General features: G+C 35.9%; 3 protein-coding genes across 7 annotated transcripts; 2 read left to right on the top strand and 1 right to left on the bottom strand.

Annotated features, from left to right (window-relative positions):
- Positions 1-15,993: 15,993 nt before the first annotated feature.
- On the top strand, positions 15,994-20,827 carry LOC143893716 (uncharacterized). Of its 5 annotated transcripts, none has more exons than XM_077399412.1 (6): positions 15,994-16,150; positions 16,551-16,738; positions 16,824-17,078; positions 17,272-17,529; positions 17,615-17,773; positions 17,859-20,827. In XM_077399412.1, the coding sequence occupies exons 2-6, from the start codon at positions 16,574-16,576 to the stop codon at positions 20,166-20,168; spliced, it is 3,147 nt and encodes a 1,048-aa protein (XP_077255538.1). In that variant the 5' UTR covers positions 15,994-16,150; positions 16,551-16,573; the 3' UTR covers positions 20,169-20,827. The 5 variants fall into 5 exon arrangements, with proteins under 5 accessions (XP_077255538.1, XP_077255539.1, XP_077255540.1 ...); XM_077399413.1 differs by lacking the exon at positions 15,994-16,150 and adding an exon at positions 16,159-16,227; XM_077399414.1 differs by lacking the exon at positions 15,994-16,150 and adding an exon at positions 16,339-16,477.
- On the bottom strand, positions 20,778-21,935 carry LOC143893729 (uncharacterized). The gene is made up of 3 exons (XM_077399440.1): positions 21,789-21,935; positions 21,476-21,562; positions 20,778-21,326 (listed from the first exon to the last, which is right to left on the bottom strand). Exons 2-3 carry the CDS (start codon positions 21,539-21,541, stop codon positions 21,072-21,074), a joined length of 321 nt encoding a protein of 106 aa, XP_077255566.1. The 5' UTR covers positions 21,542-21,562; positions 21,789-21,935; the 3' UTR covers positions 20,778-21,071.
- A 1,575-nt stretch (positions 21,936-23,510) lies between these two features.
- Positions 23,511-26,787, top strand: Acbp1 (Acyl-CoA binding protein 1). Its single transcript, XM_077399442.1, has 3 exons — positions 23,511-23,670; positions 26,202-26,316; positions 26,411-26,787. Exons 1-3 carry the CDS (start codon positions 23,656-23,658, stop codon positions 26,548-26,550), a joined length of 270 nt encoding a protein of 89 aa, XP_077255568.1. The 5' UTR covers positions 23,511-23,655; the 3' UTR covers positions 26,551-26,787.
- Positions 26,788-26,814: the final 27 nt, after the last annotated feature.

Genomic DNA, 26,814 nt, shown 5'->3' with positions numbered 1-26,814 from the left:
GTCACGATAAAAAAACATGAAATGTAGATTTATATCATATCTCGAATATTTTAAGATTATTTTTCTTTGTTTTTAATAATGCGTGTACATGTTGCGCGCGCGCGCGTGTATATGCAATGCGTATATTTAAGTTATAAAGATCGAAAGCGAAGAAGAAAAAGGAATTATGATGCCTAAAAAAATAATTTAAATATGCTATGTTTTTACATGACCTTGTACAACGAAAAACACTTTCATATTCAAGGCATTACACAAACTCTCTACGAAACTCTTCCCTTCTTACAATTTTTGACGAAACATATTGAAACTAATAACAGATTGTAGATTAAGGGGATCCTAAAGCGAAGGCCGAACTTCCTCGGATGTCGGTTCAACATTTCTAATCTTGTTTTTTATGTCATATATCTATATCTGTCCTTGTCTAACGAGAGGCATCTGTCCTTGTTTCGATTGCTGCGCCATTTCTCGCTACACGCAATATCAACCTAAATGTGCTTTTGCACTTAAAAGTTTATTTAAACTAATCTTTTTTTCTAGGCGTTGAATCTTAGTTCTATTTACACAATATTGTTCCTACATGTTGTCCCTAGGTCATGCCGGTCTAACTTTGTGGATATTTATTGTGGAATTTTTGTACAAAGCAAATATTGTCGTCACGTTTACCAAAAATTTACAAAAATATTAATTTTTTTTGTTTTCGATATAAATTCGACCACCATGACCTAGATTTTGATGCGTACTTTAATTCTAGACAAGAATTTTGCATTTCTATAAAGCCAATTAAAAGATTAGTGCTAAGAAAAAAAGCCGGTATTACAGACGGCTTTAGGATCCCCTTAAGAACCGAAAAGAACTGTAGATTGCGAAAATTATTTAATTAGATTGTTTATGGATCAGGTATTACAAACTTTGTAGAATTTTGACTTAAATTTCATTCGATTAAAAAGTCACAAGAGAATTATCAATTCTAGTTCCGTCCGGATCCTTGATTAAAAGATATGTTAAGCAATCGTAAAAAGTTACATCACCTGCAATGATCTTATTTTTGAAATACATTGTACTGGATAAGGTCTTGAGGCAGCTGCACTTTGAATTAGGTGGAGATTTTATAGTTGGCTGCTGTGGTATGTCACATTGAAATATATAATTTTCCTCTAATCTAAAAATATATAATAAAATCGAGTTTTTTTTTAATTAAGTTATACATTATTATATATTTATTAGGTATAGCGATGTCAGTGCTATAATTAAGATACAGTTTTTTTATTCGTTTTTTCTTATACAGTTTTCTTCAGTTTTACCTATTTAATAGTTGTATATTCTATTTATCCTGGATATAGTTATTGAATGCGATGTGTCCGTATCTTCTAAATTCATATATTCATGCGCAATCATAAAATTTTTTTGTTGCAATTTTTTTACACCATAAAAATTAGAAGTCCATGCTTTGTATTATAAATTTCTTCATACTGAGCGCAAAATGTAATATAATCATTGCACCATAGTGTATATATCTATGTACATGACCTTAAAAAGATAGAAACGAAAGAAAGAAAGAGAGAGAAAGAATGTGTGTTGTGTGTATGTGTGTGTGCATGCAGGAAAGAAAAGTGTAGATAGAGACAACTTGTACTTTCAATTATCATCACAAACAAAATAATGATTACTATATAAAAACACACTTAAGTATTTTCCATTCTCTTTCTCCTTTCGTCTATTTTCTATTTTTCAAGAGCGAATTTGGAAGATTTTTCAACTTTTCGAACAAATTTGTAATATGAATGTAGAATGTACATATATACATATATGTACATACACATGCATAAGAAATTTAGCGACGCAAAAGATGCTAACTACAATTTACAGCGGCGCGGCGTATCTTTGCATTCTTTCTTAATTTATACATAGATCTCTCTTCTTTTTCGGAGCAATCGTTGCGTTTGCGAACCACATTGAAGAAAGACTACCATCCGCACGTGTGTTCAAAAAATGATTTTTGAAAAATATAGTATATTACACTACAAGGGCCGAAAGATGAATTTTCGGCCCTGCGCGTCATGATGCCCCGAGGCGAAGCCGAGGGCATCATGACGAGCAGGACCGAGATTTCAACTTTTGGCCCGCGTAGTGTATACGATTTTTCTTCATAGCCGGTCGAAAGTACGTTATTAATTTTACTTTTTTTAACTTTAAATGTTAATAAGCATGTTTTTGATGCCTGCCCCCGACATTTGCGGCACGAGCGAAGCGAGTGCTGCTGGTCGGGGGGGCAGGCATCAAATACATTCCAAGAGTCAAGTCTTGTCATATTTTGTAAAATACACAACCTTAAAATACACAACCAAATTATTTTCTTCACAGTTTGACAGTGAAGTTTTGTGTTCTATCTGCCACTTTTTATACGTGTCGTAAACAAGATTGTATCGATCAACAGACTTCTTTGGCAACGTATCTGTATTTATTATCAATCGCGCTTCTGCATCGAAATTTCGTATAACTTCTTCCTCGTCTACGGATTCATCAGATGACATATTGACAGAACAATATTGATGACTATTTTTAAGGTTAAAGGGCGTTAAGGTTTAAAGTTATAGAGAGCGCGCGTGTACTTTTCACAGGGAGTAAATGTTAAACTTTCGTCCCTGCTATTAGGGACGAAAGTACGTACTTTCGACCGAGGTATGAAGAAAAAGTATTATTACATCTTTATACATATGTATATTTTTTTTTACATCTTGTATAGGTGTATTTATATATGACAACAGTGCAACATTTGTTTATAGCCTCAAATTCAAAGAAGTAGATAAAACTTCATATTTCTTTTTCATTAAATAAATCCATTGAAATGAGGAAAAAATCTATTACTGTAATGAGTCATCTTTTTATTGTCTCAAATTAAGAGATGCTCGAGATGCTCCTCATTCTCTTTTCAAGGTTTCACTCAAGGTTTCATTTCAAAAAATTATTGACGAAAAAAAGAATTAAAGTACCCTTATATTTTTATCCTTAAAATATGTGCTAGTGAAAAAAACAACCGCATAAAAGCAAAATATATTACTCACATTCGCAGCATATCATATTACGCAGTATGTGACGTAACGACATCTTATCCTATCCTATATTAGATCACATTACATTATGCTACTTCATTTTATTTATGCTAGGTTATTTTTCTTATTATAGTACACTATACTTATGTTGCAGAAGAGATATACAAGATTTTGTATAATATACTGTAGAAATAAGAAGAAACATGTATACTAATCTTGCCTTTTGTTTAATTTTATATCTCTTATAACTCTTGACGCATTATTTTAATTCTATAGGTCTATGTACACACACGACTTTCTGAAAACCGACAAAATTTAAATCGTAAAAATTTCTTTTATTCGACACGTTTGCTGCCAAATGCCTTTTAACTGACCTTTTACACCAAGTGCATTATTTTGTAATAAAAACAACAACAAAATATGAAATTAGATTATAATTGAATTGTAATAAATAAAAATATTTACTAGTGCATTTCTATTATAATTAAATAACATGGTCATACGTTTACAAATATGAATAATTGTATTCCAGATAACACGCATGTCTTAAAGACGTCATATCTCGATTTGAGACATTATGTTCACTGGGATGTTATACATACATATCAAATGTGGTCTACAATGTTGGCCGTCAATGATCAACCTGTCATAAATGGAAAACTTGGGTGGGTATATCAATGATTCCGTCATCGGAAACCGTTAGATGTTTGTAGTTGTAGAGATTCATTATTTCTATAGCAACTTATTAGACTCATCGAAAGTCTCACACAGCAGTTTTATCAATTCTCTCGTTTATGTTTATATCATTACCGTTTCGAATCGTTTTCGGTATTTCGTCGGCACAGTCTCTTCGGCTATCGATATTTAAACGAAAGATAATCACTAACGATCCATCTGGATCTTTGTCCAAAGAATTTCGTGAAATCTATTAGTCTATCATTTCCGTCATTTCCGCTAACTGTTGCCAAGGGTTCGTCATTCCTGACATATTTTTTGCTCCGCGTGCGTATATATAAAAAATCTCGGAACTTACGACCATTCGCCAACTTGTCATTTGCCTTACACCACGAGTCAGAGTCATCGTCGATCATCAGTGTTCAGTCAATTATTCAGTCAGTTCAGTTGTGAGTAATTATTTAAAATACCAGTTTAGCATTGCAGTTTAGTATTTGAGCTTTTATTCTACCATGTCTAGCATTTCTCTGGAAACAAAAATCTATATAAAAAAATATGCACTTTTATCAGATAAGAATGTATAAAAATGTTCGGTTTTTGAGAGACTCAGAATGTAACATGTATAACATGTACAAAAACACAATGTCTAGAATTAAAAAGCAACGAGTTGTATTCGAAAACGATTCGTTAGGATTAAGCATATTAGGATTAAGCAATTGTTTTATGACAATATTGGATTGGTGGCAACTATACTAAAATTCGAGATGCGGTAACGATCACGAACAGCTGGTTGCCTCGAAACGCTCGTTGTCAAGGGTAAAAATACCGCAATACGGTGCAGCGCGACGCGATGCAGCATGCGGAATGATCGGACATAATATCTACTTGTACATACGTCCATAATACGATCGAGTCTATCTTTATTCTTCGATTTTCGTTTATCGTAACGGCAAACTCAATTAAAATCAAAGCCATCGCACTGATAATAATTCTGTAGCATATTATTCGCGTAATAAGACTCTAAAAGGCCTTCCCCGCGGTATCGATCACTCGTACAACTTGGCGACAGATATATGTTTTTATTGTTGTATCAGTTATAAAGATACAACTGATAAAGATATAAAACTAATCTTATTAACGACTAAATCTCTTTTTACGTAACTCCGTCATTATCTTGGTGTCGAGAACATTCGATTGGAATTACACATTTTTTTGTATACACGTACCTGGTTCTTGAATGCAAGGCTCGTCTTACGTAAGCCTTATTTCTCGCGAGCATTGATAAAGTTTTAAATGCATAACTTTGCACATACACGAGAGAAAGAATTCAATAAAAAAGTAGAAATTATATCATGATTTATGTATTTCGAGCCTCTCATAAATATGACATTTTTTAATTTAAAATGTTTACGTACAAATAATCAACATTGCAAATTTTAAGTTTTTTTAAAGCACAGTTATAAGAATTAGCAACTTTCAAGTCAACTTTTGTAAATGACATCCATTGTTTCCCTTGTCGCTCTATGTCTACAATGAGTCGCCGGATGCGCGTAATATAAGGCGCGCCAACGCGCTTTGTCTCGGGAACGATTGTATAAGTGCGATAGAATTACTTTCCCGAGTGCTGTCAAGACTCATTGACACGTTTTTTCTTTAGAGAATTGTAATTACAAATAACATAAACATTTTTAAAAGGAAATAAAGGACCCCGCACACACACACACACACACACACACACAAAACCACGGGAAAATGGCTTTTGGTCGAGTTGGCTGAAATTTGAATATGTTGTTATTCAAGTGATTCTGAAGAAATGTTTCCATAAGCCCAACCTTATCCTATGGACTGCAGTTTTTGCGCTAGAAGCTCTGGTAGATTCAGATATGAGCTATTTTTCTAATTTCGGTTTTAGCGAAATATTTGCATTCTACTGGTGTTTGTGTTATGTGTTACACGAACTTTCGTGAAAGTTCGTGTGAGCGTTACGTGTAGATGTGTGTGTGTGTTTGTGTTTTTGTGTGTGTGTGTGTGTGCATGCGCGCGCGCGCGTCGTAATACGTACCATATACGCTCGTTTGCTTCACATATTACACACATTACACATACGAACGCACGAATGCGCGCGCGCGCACGCGCGCGCGCGCGCACACACACACACACACACACACACACACACACACACACACACACACACACACACACACACACACACACACACACACACACACACACACACACACACACACACAAACTCTCTTAAAATATCCCTTCTTAGCGCTACCCAGGATGAACGACGTGGACGTGATAGGGTTCTCATCTCATTGGGGTGCTTTTTTAATGTGAGTCTCCTTGCCTCTCACATCCGGGGTGCTTTTTTAATGTGAATCCCCTTGCCTCTCACATCCGGGGTGCTTTTTTAATGTGAGTCTCCTTGCCTCTCACATCCGGGGTGCTTTTTTAATGTGAGTCCTTTTGCCTCTCACATCCGGGATGCTTTTTTTCATGAGTCACCTTACCTCTCATATCTTTACTCTCCATGATTTTCATCAAGTGGCATTAGTCTTCCAGCAGCATCTAAAATATCGTATAATAGTCGAGTCGATGGATATTTTATTCCTTCATGATGGCGCGCATGACCAAGAAACCAGATGACTGTTGCTATGTGAACACAAGTTCCTAAAGTTCTTGCTCCTGATTTGCAGGTACAATAGTAACCTAAAATAGAATCTTCCTGCTCATCATCATCATTTTCACCGATTTGGTACGCTATCCATAGTTGGTAAGACGTCGCGTGTCTAAAACGAGAATATATTTTTACTCTTATCATTCCTCGACCGTTTTCTTGAATATTTAAAACGAACGCGTTTTCTTCGCTTCTCTGCATTGAGTCTTGTACGTATGACGGAGCCAATTCAACTTGATAAGTACCAACTGTCAAATCTTTAATGTATTCTAAAGTGAGACGTGGAAAATTTACAACTTGGTTATGATCAAGATCCACCCATTGACCTCTACTTCTACGTAAATTCTCTACCTCCACTAATGCTTGAACTATATTTGGTTCTTGTACCTTTGTAATAATTCTCGAGCTTTTTCTGCAGTTGCATCTTGCATAAGTATAGGATCTCGGTATCTGTTAATTAAAGCACCAGCTATGCGATAAAAAGACCCAAGATTTGGCAAATGAGGAGTGTTGATCGGTTGAGCCAAAAACTTAAAAACACTTTTAATGTGGCCATTTCTGGCTTCAACGATCTATCTAGTTTTTGTAACTAATCTAGATGCATTTGCTTCTTCAGTAGTGAACTGATTTTGTCCACTTTCGAGTAGCCTATTAGGCATATGATAATAACGTATATTTAAGTCTTCGAGCAGTGGAATAGCGTCGCGATAGTCGCGGTCTACTATTAAAATATCATTTGGCTGTAACCACAATCTCATATGCCATCGATATCTCTCTCGAACTCATTACGCAGAAGTGCCGCATCGTTATTCCAATAATCTGAAAAATATGGTCCCTGTACGTCAACGATGTATCCGTTAGGTGCCACGATTAAAACTGGTTTAACTAAGTGATGACCCTTGTGCTTGTGTATGCTGTACGATTGGCGCAGAACACGGAAGTTACTGTTTTTTTCAATTTTATTATATGTGCCGTCGATATATAAAATGGCTTTTTTATCATTTGGATTAGGATTATACAGTATGTTAGCAAAATCTGTTACATGTTGTTCAATATAATGCTCTCTATTAATAACATGAAAACCAATATTTTGTGGAACAAAACGAATCATTAGAGATTTTCTGACAGTATCAATAGACAAAAACTAACAGCTTGTCTACTTGAGTACCTAAAAATAACTTTTAAGTAATTATCAGACATACCGTGTCTTAATTTGCACAAAAACATTATGAGGTCCTTTTTGCGAACATACCTGTGACCGTTTCTTATAGGTACTGGATCGCAGAAAGAAAATAAATTCGAAAATTGATCTGTAGAAAGCGACGTTAAAACCTGAAAATCGTCTTCATTAATGTCATTTTCATTATCGAATGAACAAGAGTTTGAAGCATTTGCGCGAAGTTCTTGAAGAAATGCTTGCAATTCTTGACCATTGATTACGTAGGCTCTAATATTGATAGATTGTAAAATAGGCTGAAAGATTTTCAGAAGGAAGCCTCTTTCATCCAGGTGGCGTGGACAAGACCTTACACCATCAGGAACAAATATATTACAATGTACAAATACATTCACTCTGGCTTGCAATGAAAGCCTATGAATATCATTAGGTGCATTACAAATTAAGCAAGTTTGTCTCTGCGTCTGAGTTAAAACATTCAGTCTGCAGCAGGTAGGGTCGCGATTTAAAATCGCCAGTTCTTCATTAATACTATTATTACAAATATGACATATTCGTGTTTGAGCATCAATGACGAGAGGCGGTCTTCCTTGCTCAGTACGCCTAAAAATCGCGATTTCTCTTTTCTCTGCGTTATTTTCACCATTCATTTGTAGCATCAATCTTAGTTCGAGCTGCCGGTTACATATGTAACAGGGTAAAACGATCCGAAAAGCCATATTAAGAAACAATTCTTTTTAATTAAAAAAATATGTTTAACAATATAATATTAAAATAAATTATGACAGTAACAAGCAGTGTTGTTTCGGCTCATCCATATAAGCACCAAATATGCAGCAATATTATCTCCACTACTAGCGCTCGGCCCTTACATTCGATGCGTTCTACTTTGCTTAAGAGAAACAAAGCGAAAAAAATGTTTTTAAATAACACGTGCGTGGAAAGTAGCCCGTTACGCCCGCGCCATCTGTGCGACAAATAGCAAATTCCACACCGACAAATCCTCCGCTCGAACAACGCGGCAATGTCTCATTCCCGCACAGTCTCTAGAGATTTTTTTCTCTCTGTTGACTGGACGAAGTAAGAGACTGCGAGCGCAACTGATGTAAATACTACGGTTGTAAGCGCGCTTCGTTTCTCTTAAGCGAAGTAGAACGCATCGAATGTAAGGGCCGAGCACTAGTAGTGGAAATAATATTGCTGCATATTTGAAGCTTATATAGATGAGCCGAAACAACGCTGCTTGTTACTGTCATAATTTATTTTAATATTATATTGTTAAACATATTTTTTAAATAAAAAAGATTTGTTTCTTAATATGGCTTTTCGGATCGTTTTACCCTGTTACATATGTAACCGGCAGCTCGCACCAAGATTGATGCTACAAATGAATGGTGAAAATAACGCAGGGAAAAGAGAAATCGCGATTTTTAGGCGTACTGAGCAAGGAAGACCGCCTCTCGTCATTGATGCTCAAACACGAATATGTCATATTTGTAATAATAGTATTAATGAAGAACTGGCGATTTTAAATCGCGACCCTACCTGCTGCAGACTGAATGTTTTAACTCAGACGCAGAGACAAACTTGCTTAATTTGTAATGCACCTAATGATATTCATAGGCTTTCATTGCAAACCAGAGTGAATGTATTTGTACATTGTAATATATTTGTTCCTGATGGTGTAAGGTCTTGTCCACGCCACCTGGATGAAAGAGGCTTCCTTCTGAAAATCTTTCAGCCTATTTTACAATCTATCAATAAAGCCTACGTAATCAATGGTCAAGAATTGCAAGAATTTCTACAAGAACTTCGCGCAAATGCTTCAAACTCTTGTTCATTCGATAATGAAAATGACATTAATGAAGAGGATTTTCAGGTTTTAACGTCGCTTTCTACAGATCAATTTTCAAATTTATTTTCTTTATGCAATCCAGTACCTATGTTCGCAAAAAGGACCTCATAATGTTCTTGTGCAAATTAAGACACGGTATGTCTGATAATTACTTAAAAGTTATTTTTAGGTACTCAAGTAGACAAGCTGTTAGTTTGTGTCTATTGATACTGTCAGAAAATCTCTAATGATTCGTTTTGTTCCACAAAATATTGGTTTTCATGTTATTAATAAAAAGCATTATATTGAACAACATGTAACAGATTTTGCTAACATACTGTATAATCCTAATCCAAATGATAAAAAAGCCATTTTATATATCGACGGCACATATAATAAAATTGAAAAAAGCAGTAACTTCCGTGTTCTGCGCCAATCGTACAGCATACACAAGCACAAGGGTCATCACTTAGTTAAACCAGTTTTAATCGTGGCACGTAACGGATACATCGTTGACGTACAGGGACCATATTTTTCAGATTATTGGAATAACGATGCGGCACTTCTGCGTAATGAGTTCGAGAGAGATATCGATGGCATGAGATTGTGGTTACAGCCAAATGATATTTTAATAGTAGACCGCGACTATCGCGACGCAATTCCACTGCTCGAAGACTTAAATATACGTTATCATATGCCTAGGCTACTCGAACGTGGACAAAATCAGTTCACTACTGAAGAAGCAAATAATGCATCTAGATTAGTTACAAAAACTAGATGGATCGTTGAAGCCAGAAATGGCCACATTAAAAGTGTTTTTAAGTTTTTGGCTCAACCGATCAACACTCCTCAATTGCCAAATCTTGGGTCTTTTTATCGCATAGCTGGTGCTTTAATTAACAGATACCGAGATCCTATACTTATGCAAGATGCAACTGCAGAAAAAGCTCGAGAATTATTACAAAGGACACAAGAACCAAATATAGTTCAAGCATTAGTGGAGGTAGAGAATTTACGTAGAAGTAGAGGTCAATGGGTGGATCTTGATCATAACCAAGTTGTAGATTTTCCACGTCTCACTTTAGAATACATTAAAGATTTGACAGTTGGTACTTATCAAGTTGAATTGGCTCCGTCATACGTACAAGACTCAATGCAGAGAAGCGAAGAAAACGCGTTCGTTTTAAATATTCAAGAAAACGGTCGAGGAATGATAAGAGTAAAAATATATTCTCGTTTTAGACACGCGACGTCTTACTAACTATGGATAGCGTACCTAATCGGTGAAAATGATGATGATGAGCAGGAAGATTCTATTTTAGGTTACTATATTGTACCTGCAAATCAGGAGCAAGAACTTTAGGAACTTGTGTTCACATAGCAACAGTCATCTGGTTTCTTGGTCACATGCGCGCCATCATGAAGGAATAAAATATCCATCGACTCGACTATTATACGATATTTTAGATGTTGCTGGAAGACCAATGCCACTTGATGTAAATCATGGAGAGTAAAAATATGAGAGGTAAGGTGACTCATGAAAAAAAGCATCCCGGATGTGAGAGGCAAAAGGACTCACATTAAAAAAGCACCCCGGAGGTGAGAGGCAAGGAGACTCACATTAAAAAAGCACCCCGGATGTGAGAGGCAAGGGGACTCACATTAAAAAAGCACCCCGGATGTGAGAGGCAAGGAGACTCACATTAAAAAAGCACCCCGTATGTGAGAGGCAAGGGGACTCACATTAAAAAAGCACCCCAATGGGATGAGAACCCTATCACGTCCACGTCGTTCATCCTGGGTAGCGCTAAGAAGGGATATTTTAAGAGAGTTTGTGTGTGTGTGTGCGCGCGCGCGCGTTCGTGCTTTCGTATGTGTAATGTGTGTAATATGTGAAGCAAACGAGCGTATATGGTACGTATTACGACGCGCGCGCGCACGCATGCACGCACGCACGCACACACACACACACACACACACACGCACACACGCACACACGCACACACGCACACACGCACACACGCACACACGCACACACGCACACACGCACACACGCACACACGCACACACGCACACACGCACACACGCACACACGCACACACGCACACACGCACACACGCACACACGCACACACGCACACACGCACACACGCACACACGCACACACGCACACACGCACACACGCACACACGCACACACGCACACACGCACACACGCACACACGCACACACGCACACACGCACACACGCACACACGCACACACGCACACACGCACACACGCACACACGCACACACGCACACACGCACACACGCACACACGCACACACGCACACACGCACACACGCACACACGCACACACGCACACACGCACACACGCACACACGCACACACGCACACACGCACACACGCACACACGCACACACGCACACACGCACACACGCACACACGCACACACGCACACACGCACACACGCACACACGCACACACGCACACACGCACACACGCACACACGCACACACGCACACACGCACACACGCACACACGCACACACGCACACACGCACACACGCACACACGCACACACGCACACACGCACACACGCACACACGCACACACGCACACACGCACACACGCACACACGCACACACGCACACACGCACACACGCACACACGCACACACGCACACACGCACACACGCACACACGCACACACGCACACACGCACACACGCACACACGCACACACGCACACACGCACACACGCACACACGCACACACGCACACACGCACACACGCACACACGCACACACGCACACACGCACACACGCACACACGCACACACGCACACACGCACACACGCACACACGCACACACGCACACACGCACACACGCACACACGCACACACGCACACACGCACACACGCACACACGCACACACGCACACACGCACACACGCACACACGCACACACGCACACACGCACACACGCACACACGCACACACGCACACACGCACACACGCACACACGCACACACGCACACACGCACACACGCACACACGCACACACGCACACACGCACACACGCACACACGCACACACGCACACACGCACACACGCACACACGCACACACGCACACACGCACACACGCACACACGCACACACGCACACACGCACACACGCACACACGCACACACGCACACACGCACACACGCACACACGCACACACGCACACACGCACACACGCACACACGCACACACGCACACACGCACACACACACATCTACACGTAACGCTCACACGAACCTTCGCGAAAGTGCGTGTAACACATAACACAAACACCAGTAGAATGCAAATATATCGCTAAAACCGAAATTAGAAAAATAGCTCATATCTGAATCTCCCAGAGCTTCTAGCGCAAAAACTGCAGTCCATAGGATAAGGTTGGGCTTACGGAATCATTTCTTCAGAATCACTTGAATAACAACATATTCAAATTTCAGCCAACTCGACCAAAAGCCATTTTCCCGTGGTTTTGTGTGTGTGCGGGGTCCTTTATTTCCTTTTAAAAATGTTTATGTTATTTGTAATTACAATTCTCTAAAGAAAAAACGTGTCAATGAGTCTTGACAGCACTCGGGAAAGTAATTCTATCGCACTTATACAATCGTTCCCGAGACAAAGCGCGTTTTGGCGCGCCTTATATTACGCGCATCCGGCGACTCATTGTAGACATAGAGCGACAAAAGGGAAACAATGGATGTCATTTACAAAAGTTGACTTGAAAGTTGCTAATTCTTATAACTGTGCTTTAAAAAAACTTAAAATTTGCAATGTTGATTATCTCTGTACGTAAACATTTTAAATTAAAGAATGTCATATTTATGAGAGGCTCGAAATACGTAAATCATGATATAATTTCTACTTTTTTATTGAATTCTTTCTCTCGTGTATATGTGCAAAGTTATGCATTTAAAACTTTATCAATGCTCGCGAGAAATAAGGCTTACGTAAGACGAGCCTTGCATTCAAGAACCAGGTACGTGTATACAAAAAAATGTGTAATTCCAATCGAATGTTCTCGACAACCAAGATAATGACGGAGTAACGTAAAAAGAGATTTAGTCGCTAATAAGATTAGTTTTATATCTTTATCATGGAAACATTTCTTCAGAATCACTTGAATAACAACATATTCAAATTTAAGACAATTCGACCAAAAGCCATTTTCCCGTGGTTTTGTGCGTGGTCCTTTCCAATGGAAATCTTGGCGATGGAGGTACCAGGTACGATCGCTCGTTATACGTCCGCTCCTGAAGTAGAATATGAAGCCTGGGACACGTATTATGGAATGGATTCTGATCGGAATTATTTAGTTATTTCCGAAATTTCTATTGTGCTTTCTAGAGAAAACGGAATATTTCTGACCGAAATCTATTTCGAAATATTCCATATAATACGTGCCCTGAACGTAATGCGCCTTATATTGTTATGTGATGCGCCTCATCAGTTCGTTTCTAAAACGCGAGCAGCAAGAGGAAAGCAATGGGCATCAACTACGAAAAACAATCAGAAAATTGTAACTAATTTTTAGTTTTGATTTAAAGTATTCGTTTTATTTAAATCCAAATATATCCTGTTTTTAACTTATTAATTATAAATCTCGTTTAATCGACCGAAACAAGATACATGTATAGTTTTCGAGAAAGCATCTCTTTTTTAAGATTTACTATTTATAATTAATAATCGTAAAAAAATTATTTATACGCGATTTACTTGCATACTTGTTTATCACGACTTTTGCGTCATTGCTCATATCATATGACGGTAACGATTATCATTCAGTTCATTCAGTAGAAGAGTACATACTTTTATACAGAAGACACTAATTGTAAGAATGGGATTGAAAGCAATATGTACTTATAAATCAGAATCAAATTCAACAATTTAATTTTATTTCTTGAACTTGAAATAATATTATAAGAATCGATATATCATATATTATATATTATTGCGAAATAAAATCGATCTCAATAAATTGTTTTCGGACCTTAGAATTATATATACACACATGCATGATACAAAATGTATTTATAGTGTATTCAAGGAATCGAAACTTTTAAAATCTGAAAGTCGAAAAGACGATAATTTCATTGGTAAAAAATCTCGGGGTAAAACACTTCCCAGATAGCACAGTGACGTCAAATGACGTATTAATTCCGTCATAATACCGTCTTAATGACGTTAGAGACGGAATTAATACGTCATTTGACGTCACCGTGCTGTCTGGGTTATAAAAATTCAAATTAACTTGGTCAGTATACATGTGATTCTATCGGAAAAGCCGTTCTGCTTATATTTTTCGAAATATTCATACAAATATTTGAACCTATCTCGTCCAGATTCGAGTTGCTTAGAAATGATGGTTTTGTTTTTCGAAGAGTCTAAATAGATTTTTGAATTCATTTTTATGAGATAATTAAACCCTTTTCTAGATTCCATTATCCGATTAAATTCTATGAATGTAAGTAACAAAACTAACAAAATTACAATTAAAATTTAAATTAAATTTTTAAGCAAAATGGAGAGAAAAATAAAACTAATGTATGTATAGTACTAGCTACTTCATGTTGCTAGTACTTGGATATATTGAATAAAGCGTGACTTGGCCGTTTGATGCTAATAACAAAAAGGAGAAGTTGATTTTACACGCATACATACTTTCTTTTCCATGTTATTAATTACAGTCTTGTGATCAATCGTCGGAAATGGACTACCAAACATCACCAAATGAATATGGTAATATTAAGATAAAATTCCACTGTAAAGGCCTAGGCTTGGTTCTGTAACTCTATATCTCGACGTTACCAAGCAGGAATACCTTAATCTTAATACGTATTTGTTTTATCGATAGAATGCTCGATAGAATTATTACACGCAATTGCAAAGAGTTCAGTATAAGTTTTTTCACTATACAGTTAAGAAATATACTATCCATGTGTTCCGATATTCACTGCCAATACTGAAAATCTATAATAGTTTGCGTCACGAATACTATAGATTTTCAGTACTGGCAGTGAATATCGGAACACACCCTATATTATTTCTTGAAATAGTGATTAAATATTTGAACGAAATAATCTTTTTTTTTACGCAGCAGTATCAGGTATGGATTACTATTTTGGAATTGATATACGAACACTTTATTATTCGAATCGTAACATCGTTTTTTTTAATTACTAGACACTAGAGACGCGCGCTTCGCGCGCGCTATTTAGCTTTAACATTATGCTATTACTATTACACTATTAACCCGCCTTGATACACACAACTGTCAAAATATACAATGACAGCTGCAAATGAAGTAAGCGCAGCAAGAGAACCAATCGGCATCGCGGAAAAGTGACAACAATACCTACGACATGCCCTTTTTAGAAGAGGAGACTTTTTTACACTGACTGCGCTACTAATGTCATTTTAGTAGTTCGTGAATAAAGGCCGGTTTTCACACGCAATGATTGGTGGCGCCAGGCCGCGCCAGTCGACTAATGCCAGTAAAAATGCAAGTGTAAACACTTGATGCAAACTGGCGCTAGTAGAGGCCTAGATAATCAGAGAAGCGACATTGAGGGCACGCTTGCTGATTGGCTGACCGCGGCACCAATCAAAACCGAGGCTATCGGGCCCGCAGCTGATTCCGTGTGTATGTGTGCAAAGTAACGTGTTACATTAGGTTAGGTGAGTGAAAAAGATTAATATATTTTTAATATTATTAAGAAAAGAATTGTAGACATTCGTAAAGTTGTTGGGACATCGTAAATATATGCATTTTGTGTGGATGAGGGTTATATCATACAATGACTACGTTTCACGCCCGATTTACGCCGAACGTATAACAATCGATGTTATAACTACTGACGTTAAATGCCGTGTAAACGTTCTTTTACGACAAAGTTACCACATCGATGTAATAACTGCGTCGTAGAAGAGCGTTTACACGGCATTTAACGTCAGTAGTTATAAAATCGATTGTTATAACTTCGGCGTAAATCGGGCCATGTAAACGTAGTTATTGAGAGAGAATGTAATCATATTTTTAAATATTTTTATAAACTTATTACATTCGTCGTCTTTACAGAAATCAAAAGTTTATGAATAAAGATGGTAAAAGTGTGTGAGGTATTGGGTTGTACAACAACGGAAAAAGAAGGATTATGTATGCATAAATTTCCTAAGAAGAATGTGGAACATCGAAATGCGTGGGTAGCTTGGATTACTCGTAATCGTCCCGGGTGGAGTCTGAAATGTAATAGCAGAGTTTGTGAGGTATTTTATAGGATTCATAAAATATTGAAACATGCCCTCAGATGTATGTATGTATGTTTATCATGTACTGTCTATTTCGTTGCAGTTGCACTTTGTTCCTGAGGACTATGTGGAGGACACAAGAGGAAATGGAATTCTTCGAAGGCTGAAAACATCTGCTATTCCCTCATTGCAAGTAGAGGAAATTGAAGATAGTGAAAATCATTGTAATACGAAAACTATACGAAGATTTCGACAAACCGCACAATGCTTGAAAGATGTAACAAATATCCCTATTATAAGTGATAAAAAAAAAGAGAATGAGCATGCATACTGCTTAAAAGTATTAACTTGTGATGAAGTAAGTATTCTCTTGATTTTATTATTTTTGTGCCAAAATATCATATATGCGTTCCAATATTCACTGCCAGTACTGAAAATCTATAGTTTTCGTTAGGTATACTATAGATTTTCAGTACTGGCAGTGAGAACATTGGAAGGCAGGCATAGTGTTTGTAAAAATAAATTTTTTTCTGATCAATACATCCTTCCAGCAGGTACAGGACTCTTTAGAAGTAGGAAATACTCATAAAAGGGAAGAATTACAGCTGAATATAAGATGTTTGAAAGATGATCATAGTGATGTCACACATGCAATGAAAACCATCGATAATAAATATACATCTTGTTCAACGCCACCAGCCAAACATCCATTGTTGACGAGTGGACTAACTGCATCATCAGCTTTATTGCAAAAGGACATGACGGTATCACTGGCACAAAAAAATTCCGACAATGATTGCAATATTCAGGTAAAGAACTTTTCTTTTCTTTTCTAGGTTTATTTGACATTGTGGTCGATCTTTTGTATATATTTGATTATGCATTCTTTTTTAGTTGGATGCAACCACTGCTGATGTACTGAACAGCGAGGACCAAGAAACTTTGCAAACAGAAGAAGCATTGTTAAAAGAATTAACTGCATCATCTTTATTGCAAGAGGACATGACGGTATCAGTGGCACAAAAAGATTCCGACAATGATTGCAATATTCAGGTAAAGGATTTTTCTTTTCTTTTCTAGGTTTATTTGACATTGTGGTCGATGTTTTGTATATATTTGTTTATGCATTCTTTTTTAGTTGGATGCAACAACTGCTGGTATACTGGACAGCGAAAACCAAGAAACATTGCAAACAAAAGAAGCATTATTAAAAGAACTTGAAGAAAAGAATAATATAATAGAAAGTCTAAAAAAACAAATTGCTGCAACGAATTTCAGTTTGAAAAATATTACAAAACTGTATAAAGTGACTAAAAAAAATTACTTCGATGAAAAGAAACGTTTGAAGAGACTACAAGAGTATCATTTTAAAAGCCATGCAGGTGTGTCCGCAACATTACGACCAGATCAGATTAGAGCTTTAAGTAGAAAGTCCACTAATGGTGTGAAATGGAGTCTTGCAACTATAACAGATGCTTTGGAATTTAAGTTTAAATGGGGAATTCATGGTTATGAGGCTTTTGTGAAACGTGTTCCAATTTATCCTACTGCACGAACTTTGCAGAGAAAGTTGCAGCATATACAATTTGATAGTAATATTCTAGAGGAGATATTTCATATGCTGCAATGTGAAATGACAAAATTACAACCTCACGAAAAAGACTGTGTAATAGTAATGGATGAGATGGCCATCAAGGATGAGGAAGTGTTTGATCCAAGTAGTAAACAGTTTATTGGGTCTTGTACTTTTCCTACGCATTCCGGGATAGCCAATAAAGTTTTAGTATTTCTACTGGCAGGCTTAACAACTCGTTGGAAATACACCGTGGCCTATTACTTTACTAAATCCACTGACTTAAAATATAAAGAAAGCAAAGTAAATGCAACTGGTTCAGCATTGAAGAATATTGTTTTAAACATTATTGAAAAATCAGAAAGCATTGGTTTACAAGTTCATGCAATAATCAATGATATGGGTACGGATAATAGAGCTATGTGGAATGCTTTTGAAGTCGGTTGCTCAAGACATCATGTCAATGTTTCTGTTCAACATCCAATTAGGGCAGAAGATAAACTGTTTTTTATTCCAGATCCTGTTCACGTTTTTAAAAATATTGCTTGTATGCTAAATAGCAATAAAGTTATTACTTTGCCCCATGACATTTGTCAATCTGAAAATCTTAGCTATCTACAGGTTCACTTGCAACATTTGGATAGACTTCTAAACCTTGAGAACAATTTTGAATTAAAGATTGCTTTTAGACTTATTGAAACTTACTTGCACTGTCAAGATCAGTTTAAAAAAATGAAAGTTTCAACTGCACGATCAGTTTTTAATAAAAGAACTGAAGCCGGATTAAAAATGTTAGCCAAAAAAACTAATGATTCTGCTATTGAAACTACAGCATTTTTTATTAATCTCGTTAGCCAATGGTTTGCTCTCATGACAAACAGAAAGAGATCTTTAGGTCTTAGTAAACATAATATTGAAAATTATAACGAAGCAATATATCATCTTAAAAAGACTTGTACTATTTTTCAAAACATGAGTATTGGGGTAAAAGGACAATGGAAACTAGTGCAGACTGGTGTCATTATGGCCACTGAGAGCATTCTGCAATTACAAGATTTTCTTCTTAACAAACGGGGTTACAAATTTGTTTTGACCGGCCGTTTCACACAGGATTGTTTAGAAAATTTATTTTCGCTGCTCCGTTTTAAATTGCCTACCCCAAATGCTTTGCAAGTGAAGCAAAATTTGAAACTCATTACTATAACACAAATTTCCTCTTGCTCCAAAGTAACCAGTTATGACACTGACGTTTCAGTGGATGAGCTCGAAAGTATTAATATAAATTTCTTAGACGTGTCAAAACAATTAGCAACTGAAAAATGTCAAGATAAGGAGGTTGAAACATTCATGGAAACTTCAGCTATTCATGTGCCAGAATTGACAGATGTTCATTTAAACTTGTTAGATAAGTGGGAATGGCCAATTATATATGATATTGCTGGAGCTGTGATACGTAGCATTAAGAAAGTGTGCAATACTTGTGATGTATGTTTTAATGCTGTATTATGGCAAGGTCCTAATAATCATCCATATGGATTTGTTATTGATTTACATGATTATAAGAATGGTAAATTATATAAAGTGTCTGACGATTGTTTCAAAGCTATTATGAAAGCAGAAATAACGTTTCGACAACTTAGAGACACTCTAAAAACAGTAACTTATATAAACATCATAAATTTTATGGTTGAGAAACTGCAATACGTGTGGGATGGAACATATATTCCATCTTGCCATAACATCGGTCACAAAATCTTGACTAGATTTTTTACAATGAGATTTAGAATGTATTGTTTGAAACAAAAAGAGCAGCATTCCCAAGAAAAAAAAAGCATATACAATAGCAGGACTATGGCTATGCATGCTATAGTTTAATGAAAGAAAGCCCCTGACACAATAGTGAGATTTACAAGAACATAGTCGATCTCCAATCAACATAATTTAAGTTGAGAAAGTAATTTTTTTTGCAACATTAGAAATCTTTTTATTGAACAGTAACAGCATTGATTTCTAAAGAATGTTTTATGTTGCAAATATGTTAATATGTGCAATTGTTTTGATCTTTAGTTTTAAGATCTTTAGATTTAGGTATTAACATTTTTTGTTAATTTCACTTTATAGTTTTCATAAAATTTATTTAAATGTTGAAGATATTCAATGCAATATATTCATAAGGCGCTTGACTGATATAATTATAAGTTAGTTTAGGCTCTCTACTTCTCACACACATGATGAGAAAAATACTTTTTTTTTACATTTACTAGTCATATGTAACTGTATTTATATGGTACAATTTTATTTTTTCTTATAAGTTCGAAGTTCAGTATTACTATAATTTTGTACGAATATATATGTTATGTATTTGTATTATGACAAGGCTCGAATAAAAAAGTAAACACATTATGTATGATAGCCATTTATTTTAAAGATGGTATGAGGTATAACAAATATAACAGTTTTTTGTCAAAAAGAACTCTCTGTTGCTTTAGTCGTGCAAAATATAAATTTATTCCAATAAAGAATCTTACAAAATACTTAACTGAGTTATTTATTCGCACAATGCTTGTTTTTGCACATGTGGCATAACATTCACATGATATATAACAAAGATACTGGCATTTTTTTGCAAAATGTGGACGTCATCGAATTTTTAGATTCTTGTCTTATTCGCATGATTTATATATAATTATTATTGCCTATTTTGTAAACATGATTATAAAACTCGTAATCAGAAAAATATTACAAATAATGTGATACAATAAACACAAGTGTTTAGGTCTATTTCCTTGTTTTACACTTCTTGGAACTACATTTAGTAGCAGCAGAGTGTAACTTGCGCAATGCCTTCTCCATTTTGGCAATCTCACTGAACATCTTACATAATTGCTGCAAGCCTAAGTCACGTTCAACTCTCAAGTCTTGAATAACTTGTGATGCTTTGCTACACTGCAATTTCAGTTCCTCAATTGTATAACATTTTGTTTTGGAAACTAGTAGAAAAGGGATTGAATGTCTCTCTTCAATAGCACGAATCTATAACATACGTTATAACACAAATAAAAATTTTGATTAACATTTTATACAATTGTAAGCACATGACATTGAGTACGTTCAGGAAACAACGGATCAAGTTCTAAGTAGGCTTGATCGATAGCTTGGGGTCGATTTATATTAATACTGACCTTTGCAGAATATTCATTTGATACTTGAACAGAAGGAGTATCAGTTTCGTTACACTGTTTTTCCATTTTTATTTAATGAACTGGTTCCTAGACATTGAACAAAACAAATGTCACATTATGATAATAACATTACTTACTTTATCATTTCAATAAGATATAAGTAAAAGTACTAGAGTAGGCGTCAGCGAAATAAATCATTTTTATTTCTTACTCTTACTTCAGTACGCTTGTAAGCGTAAGAGCTGAAGTGGACTAAGAAATAAAAATAATTTATTTTGCTTACGCCTTTATTTTAGTTTTATTTTCCACTTACTTCTCACTTCTTACGCCTAATTCTTACTCCGTGTATTGTAGACGACGCTTCAGAGGTTAGTTTTTTCACAAGCGATCAGCTGCGGGCCCGATGGGAACCATGGTGGGAGTATAGGACTCTAGGTGGGGGTAGAGTTGTCGCTTCTCTGATTATCTAGGCCTCTAGGGGTGCGTTCCACTTATCGCTTTGCAACGCTCGTGGAATCATTTCATCCTTGTTGTTTGTCAAATGTTAAACAAGGACGAAATGATGCTCGCGAGCGTTGTGAGCGATAAGTGGAACCCAGCCTAGGCGCTAGTAATGTGGCGTTTACTGGCGGTTATTGGCCAAAGCATATAACCTCAAAATTTGAGGTTATATGGTTGTTGTCATTTACTGTGTGTTTAATAAATGTTAAATATTTTCTATATTATACGCCAATCACTGTGTAAACACTTGTGAGTTTGCCAGTTGGTTCTGGCACAGATCTATTAATCTGTGGTTCTGGCGCCAATGAATGCCAGTCAGTTGGCGCCACTAATCATTGCGTGTGTAAACCGGCCTTAAGTCCCGTGTGTACAGCGATAGATACAGTTTCGCATCTAACTCGACCGTGTAGTCAAAAAGTTAATTTTATGAGATTGTTAATTTTGAAAATAATGTTAAAATCTCAAGAGTGACCATTTTAATACGAAAGGCGAACTTTTAATATATCAAAATATCATAAGTAGACATCGGATTTTTGATATGCGGATATGCAGATTGGTGGAAAGGAGCAATTAATAACTATAACAATAAGATTATATGTTATTTATAATATCCAACATCTTTATACTGCAACATATGTTAGATATAAATATGTTAGACGTTAGACATTATAAATAACATAATCTTAGTTATTAATTGCCCTTTTCTACCAATCTGCATATAAAAAATCCGATGTCTAATCATAAGTATATACAACTTTCTACACACGATTGACACGATGTGTTGGAGGATGTATATAAGTCGAAGTAGGACAGAATATATGATATAAGGGTTGTAACCTTCATTTTATTGAAGAGTTATTATTAGTGAAATTTTTTTATGTATCTTCAATTGATGATATTTCTTTAATCTTAAAAGTTATAAGGGGTAGAAAAGTTTTAATTTATTATCACTTATTTGAAACAGAATTATAGTCATATACATATAAAATATTATAAATAATTTTTAAATATAATCTTGTTCACAAAGAGTCAACGCGTAGCGTCTTTGTAGACGAATTTCTCGGTGTTGCATTTAGAAATGTCATTTTTAACTTTTATTACGTAATACTTTTGAATATAACTGTAATTTCAAAATAAAAAGTTGACATTGACGTGAAAACAAAAGTATATCAAAGCAATGTATTGGCACAAAATAAAAATGTTAATACTTATATATATATGTCATTTAATTTTAGAACTCACAATTTATCATTTTACAAATATAATTCATTATCTCTCTCAGATTAAATATATATAATATATATATAATATTAGAACATACTTAAAATATCTGTAATTTTTATCTAGTATCGAGTAATATAGCTCATAATCAAATAAACAGGAATTAAGGGCACATCGAACCATTTATCGATGTAGTCTAATTGTAAATCATGTCAAAGGTTGTCCAGTAATGTCAGCGATTAAAAATTAATCGTTGCTTTAAGCTGGACTATGACCACGTATGTCATCGCGTATATACGCCACGTGCCTGACCGGCCACGTACGTGAACCGTGAACGTCTAGTCGTTCCTTATCGTGGTATCCGTTAACACGAGTCTTGTAACCTCTCATACGATTCTCTCTCGGCATCACAGTCGTTATAAATTTGCGTCTAAAGTTCCAAACTAATATTCTGCATTATGTCGCTGGACGAAGTAAGGACAACGAACAAGCTTTATTTTTACAATACGTTTTTACCATAACTCGAATAGTGTGACACGCGAAAATGAAGCGTATCTCAGTGCTCTCCTCTTCTCTCCGGAACGTTACCTAATTCACATTAATTTAGAGCGAGTGAAGTTACTGAAGTTAGCAATTAGTAGGTATTAGTTTGATCGATGAATTAGTGACGTTTGTGATTTGTTTTGTTCTTTTAAATACTCACATCAGCACGTGATGATCACGTATATATCGAACTGATCGTTATTTCCGAAATTATTTTAAATAGACGATGTACCAACGCGGTGTGTAGTACGTGTATACTACTTACTATATACGCGGTTCCTTTAGATAGCTTCATTGAAAAGCTAAGCTCATTAATTTTGAAGAGGTTAAGAACTAACGATCAGTCGATAAAAAGGAGAAATTTAGTAGGTTAAACGCTGATATTTTCATGGAGACGTGTAGAGGTCTTATCTACGTTAGACTGTTACGATAAGATTAGGTTAGATCTTAGATCAGCTAAAGCTAACACATACTACGTTTACGCGAGCGTTACTTCTGTAGTAACTTACGATAATTCCTTCGCGTAAACGAGATTTTGTAGTAACTTACGATAATTTACTCCGCGTAAACGGGTAAATTATCGTAAGTTAATACAGAAGTAACGCTCGCGTAAACGTAGTAATAGTCCGGGACTATAAATATTTTAACGTAATATCCGAATTATTCGAAATAATTATTACCCAATTAATTATTTAAATCCATGTGTTTGTCCTAATAATTCTAATAATTCGAATTATAATATCGGAAGAGCCGAATTTGTGCATTTATTAGATCCAAAATACAACAAATTGACATTGAGCAGGAAACCAATAGCACGCAATAGATTGACAGCAAACTTGATCAGAATCTCATACCAAAATCATAGCCTTTTGTGTCCGCATTAAACTCGTGTTCTGTCGACAGAGCAATGTGTCTTCTGACAGGCAATGTGTGCAAATTGGCAGCAGAAACCATACATAGTGTGTTTCTGCTCACATTTCACATTGCCTGTCAGCAAACTCTGTCGCATTTCTCTGGCAATAGTTTGACAATATCGTGTGATAGAGCGGCTTTTATGTGAAATTTATCTTTCTGACATACAAAATTCTACGAGCTCTGTTCAGAATCTGTCTGGCAGGTATATGGCTATCTGGGAGAATATAATGACAGATTGACTGTAGAAACTAAGTAAAATCTGCCATTTCATAACCATTGCATTTAAATGTTTATTAAATGAAATGGATAGATTCTGCCGATATAATCTGCTATTAGATTATATCGACCAACAAGTAATGCGGATATAGATAATATACCGGATCTGATGCGATAACTGAGCAAATCTGCCGTAAATCTATTGTCATACCGCGGGCAGTTTGCTTACTGAGTATACAGGGTGTTCCCCAGGTTTTTCCGTACAAACTTTAATGGTATGTTCTATGAGCAGAAATAAGAAAAAAATGTTACACAAACATTGGTCTCAAAATGCTTCATTAGAAAGTTATAGCAAAAGTTGGCTTAGACTATACCCGTTTAAAGTTATTTTCTAAATCTAAATAATTTGTCGAATTCTAAACGAATTTGTATTGAAGAAATAATAACGGTCTTGCCATAGATAAGTGGCACGCCGTATACCATAAGTGATCGATACATTTATCTTATTCGCTTCTTCGTGCTTACTGTTTGAAATGATTGAAGGTGATTATAAAAGCTTGTATGAATATTAGTAACGAGCAATACCTTGTAGAACTTTATCTCAAAATGCCGCAAATTTTCACATTTCGTACTTTTGTTATAATTTATAAATTTCGAACGAAGCATTTTGGGATCTATGTAACATTTTTTTGTATTTCTGCTCATAGAACATACTATTCAAGTTTGTACATAAAAATCTGAGACAGGGTGCACGCGCGCGCGCGTGCATACACTGAGGATCTACATAGCATGAGAAAATTATACATTCAGTAGGAAAAGCAAGAAAAGCTAAATAAATAAAGAGCTAGCTAACTTAGCGATTAATCTTCCGTTCTGTTTCTTATAATTGTCCGACTCTTCGTACATTTAAGATCCGAGAATCATCCGAACAGTTTGGATATCCAAACTTGACTAATACAATAATTTAGTGAATTAAAAGAATTCGAATATAGTAGATCGAGATCATATTTGTAGTTAATATAAATATGCTGCGATACCGCTTCAAGCGTGAGTTTCACCTACAGTTTAATCGATTTGATCAGATCGGTTAATCGTTAATTAAATGATGATAATCCTAGTTGATACAGATAAAAAAATAAAAATTTTATATTTTACTTGGAATTAGCGTCAAATTATATCGTTGGTGTATACGCTACTCTTGTTCCGATAAATTAAATCATCCAAATTACTTATTATTTCTATTAAATTTAATAACATTTCACCAAGTAACATTTTAAAAAGTATTTTCTTTTTATCAAGTGATCACATAAACACACGTTTCTATTCTTAGAGATTTAATAATGCGGCTATAGCGGTAAAGGAATTGGCTGCGCAGCCAGAAGACGAAGATTTACTCGAGTTGTACGCATTGTACAAGCAATCCACTGTTGGTGATTGTAATACAGGTACATTTTTACGGAATTTTATGCGCCCAGTTCATGCTTATTGTGTACAATTGCAATGATCCTTGTAAATCTTTTTTTTTTTTTTTTTTTATAGAGAGACCGGGTATGTTGGATTTCAAAGGAAAAGCGAAATGGGACGCTTGGAATGGTAAAAAAAGCATGGAACAAGAAACGGCGAAAGAAGAATACATTGCTAAAGTGGAGGCACTAATCGCTTCGATCGGAAAGAAGTAGTTGATTCATCGTCACGCGTACATAAAGATTTGCGCGTGATCTTATTTGAACGCATTTCTATTAAAACTTTTTCACCATCGCTGAGAAGTACTCGGAATATTATTATGTAATTCGCATGTGCAATTATATTTGTGCAATGTATATTTGTATAGATAGAAATGCACTTTTTTTGGTTTCCCGTTTGTGTGAATTTTGTATCCAATGATTTATTGAATCAGCATAAAACTACTTGTCGCATATGTCTGTCATAATTGACTTCCCCTT

Source organism: Temnothorax americanus, unplaced genomic scaffold (assembly GCF_048541705.1).
Source record: "Temnothorax americanus isolate GAGA-0224 unplaced genomic scaffold, ASM4854170v1 Scaffold126, whole genome shotgun sequence".
NCBI lineage: Eukaryota > Metazoa > Arthropoda > Insecta > Hymenoptera > Formicidae > Temnothorax > Temnothorax americanus.
The sequence above is the reverse complement of the archived record's forward strand: the minus strand, read 5'-3'. Positions and strand labels throughout refer to the sequence as shown.

Excerpts from the sequence above, each read along its gene's own strand:
- LOC143893716 (XM_077399412.1), top strand. The coding sequence starts at position 16,574 with ATGGTAAAAGTGTGTGAGGTATTGGGTTGTACAACAACGGAAAAAGAA. Across the intron at positions 17,079-17,271 it reads AAGTATTAACTTGTGATGAA|CAGGTACAGGACTCTTTAGA; the intron begins GTAAGTATTCTC and ends ACATCCTTCCAG. Across the intron at positions 17,530-17,614 it reads ACAATGATTGCAATATTCAG|TTGGATGCAACCACTGCTGA; the intron begins GTAAAGAACTTT and ends ATTCTTTTTTAG.
- LOC143893729 (XM_077399440.1), bottom strand. The coding sequence starts at position 21,541 with ATGGAAAAACAGTGTAACGAAACTGATACTCCTTCTGTTCAAGTATCA. Across the intron at positions 21,327-21,475 it reads CAAATGAATATTCTGCAAAG|ATTCGTGCTATTGAAGAGAG; the intron begins GTCAGTATTAAT and ends CGTATGTTATAG.
- Acbp1 (XM_077399442.1), top strand. Across the intron at positions 26,317-26,410 it reads TGTTGGTGATTGTAATACAG|AGAGACCGGGTATGTTGGAT; the intron begins GTACATTTTTAC and ends TTTTTTTTATAG.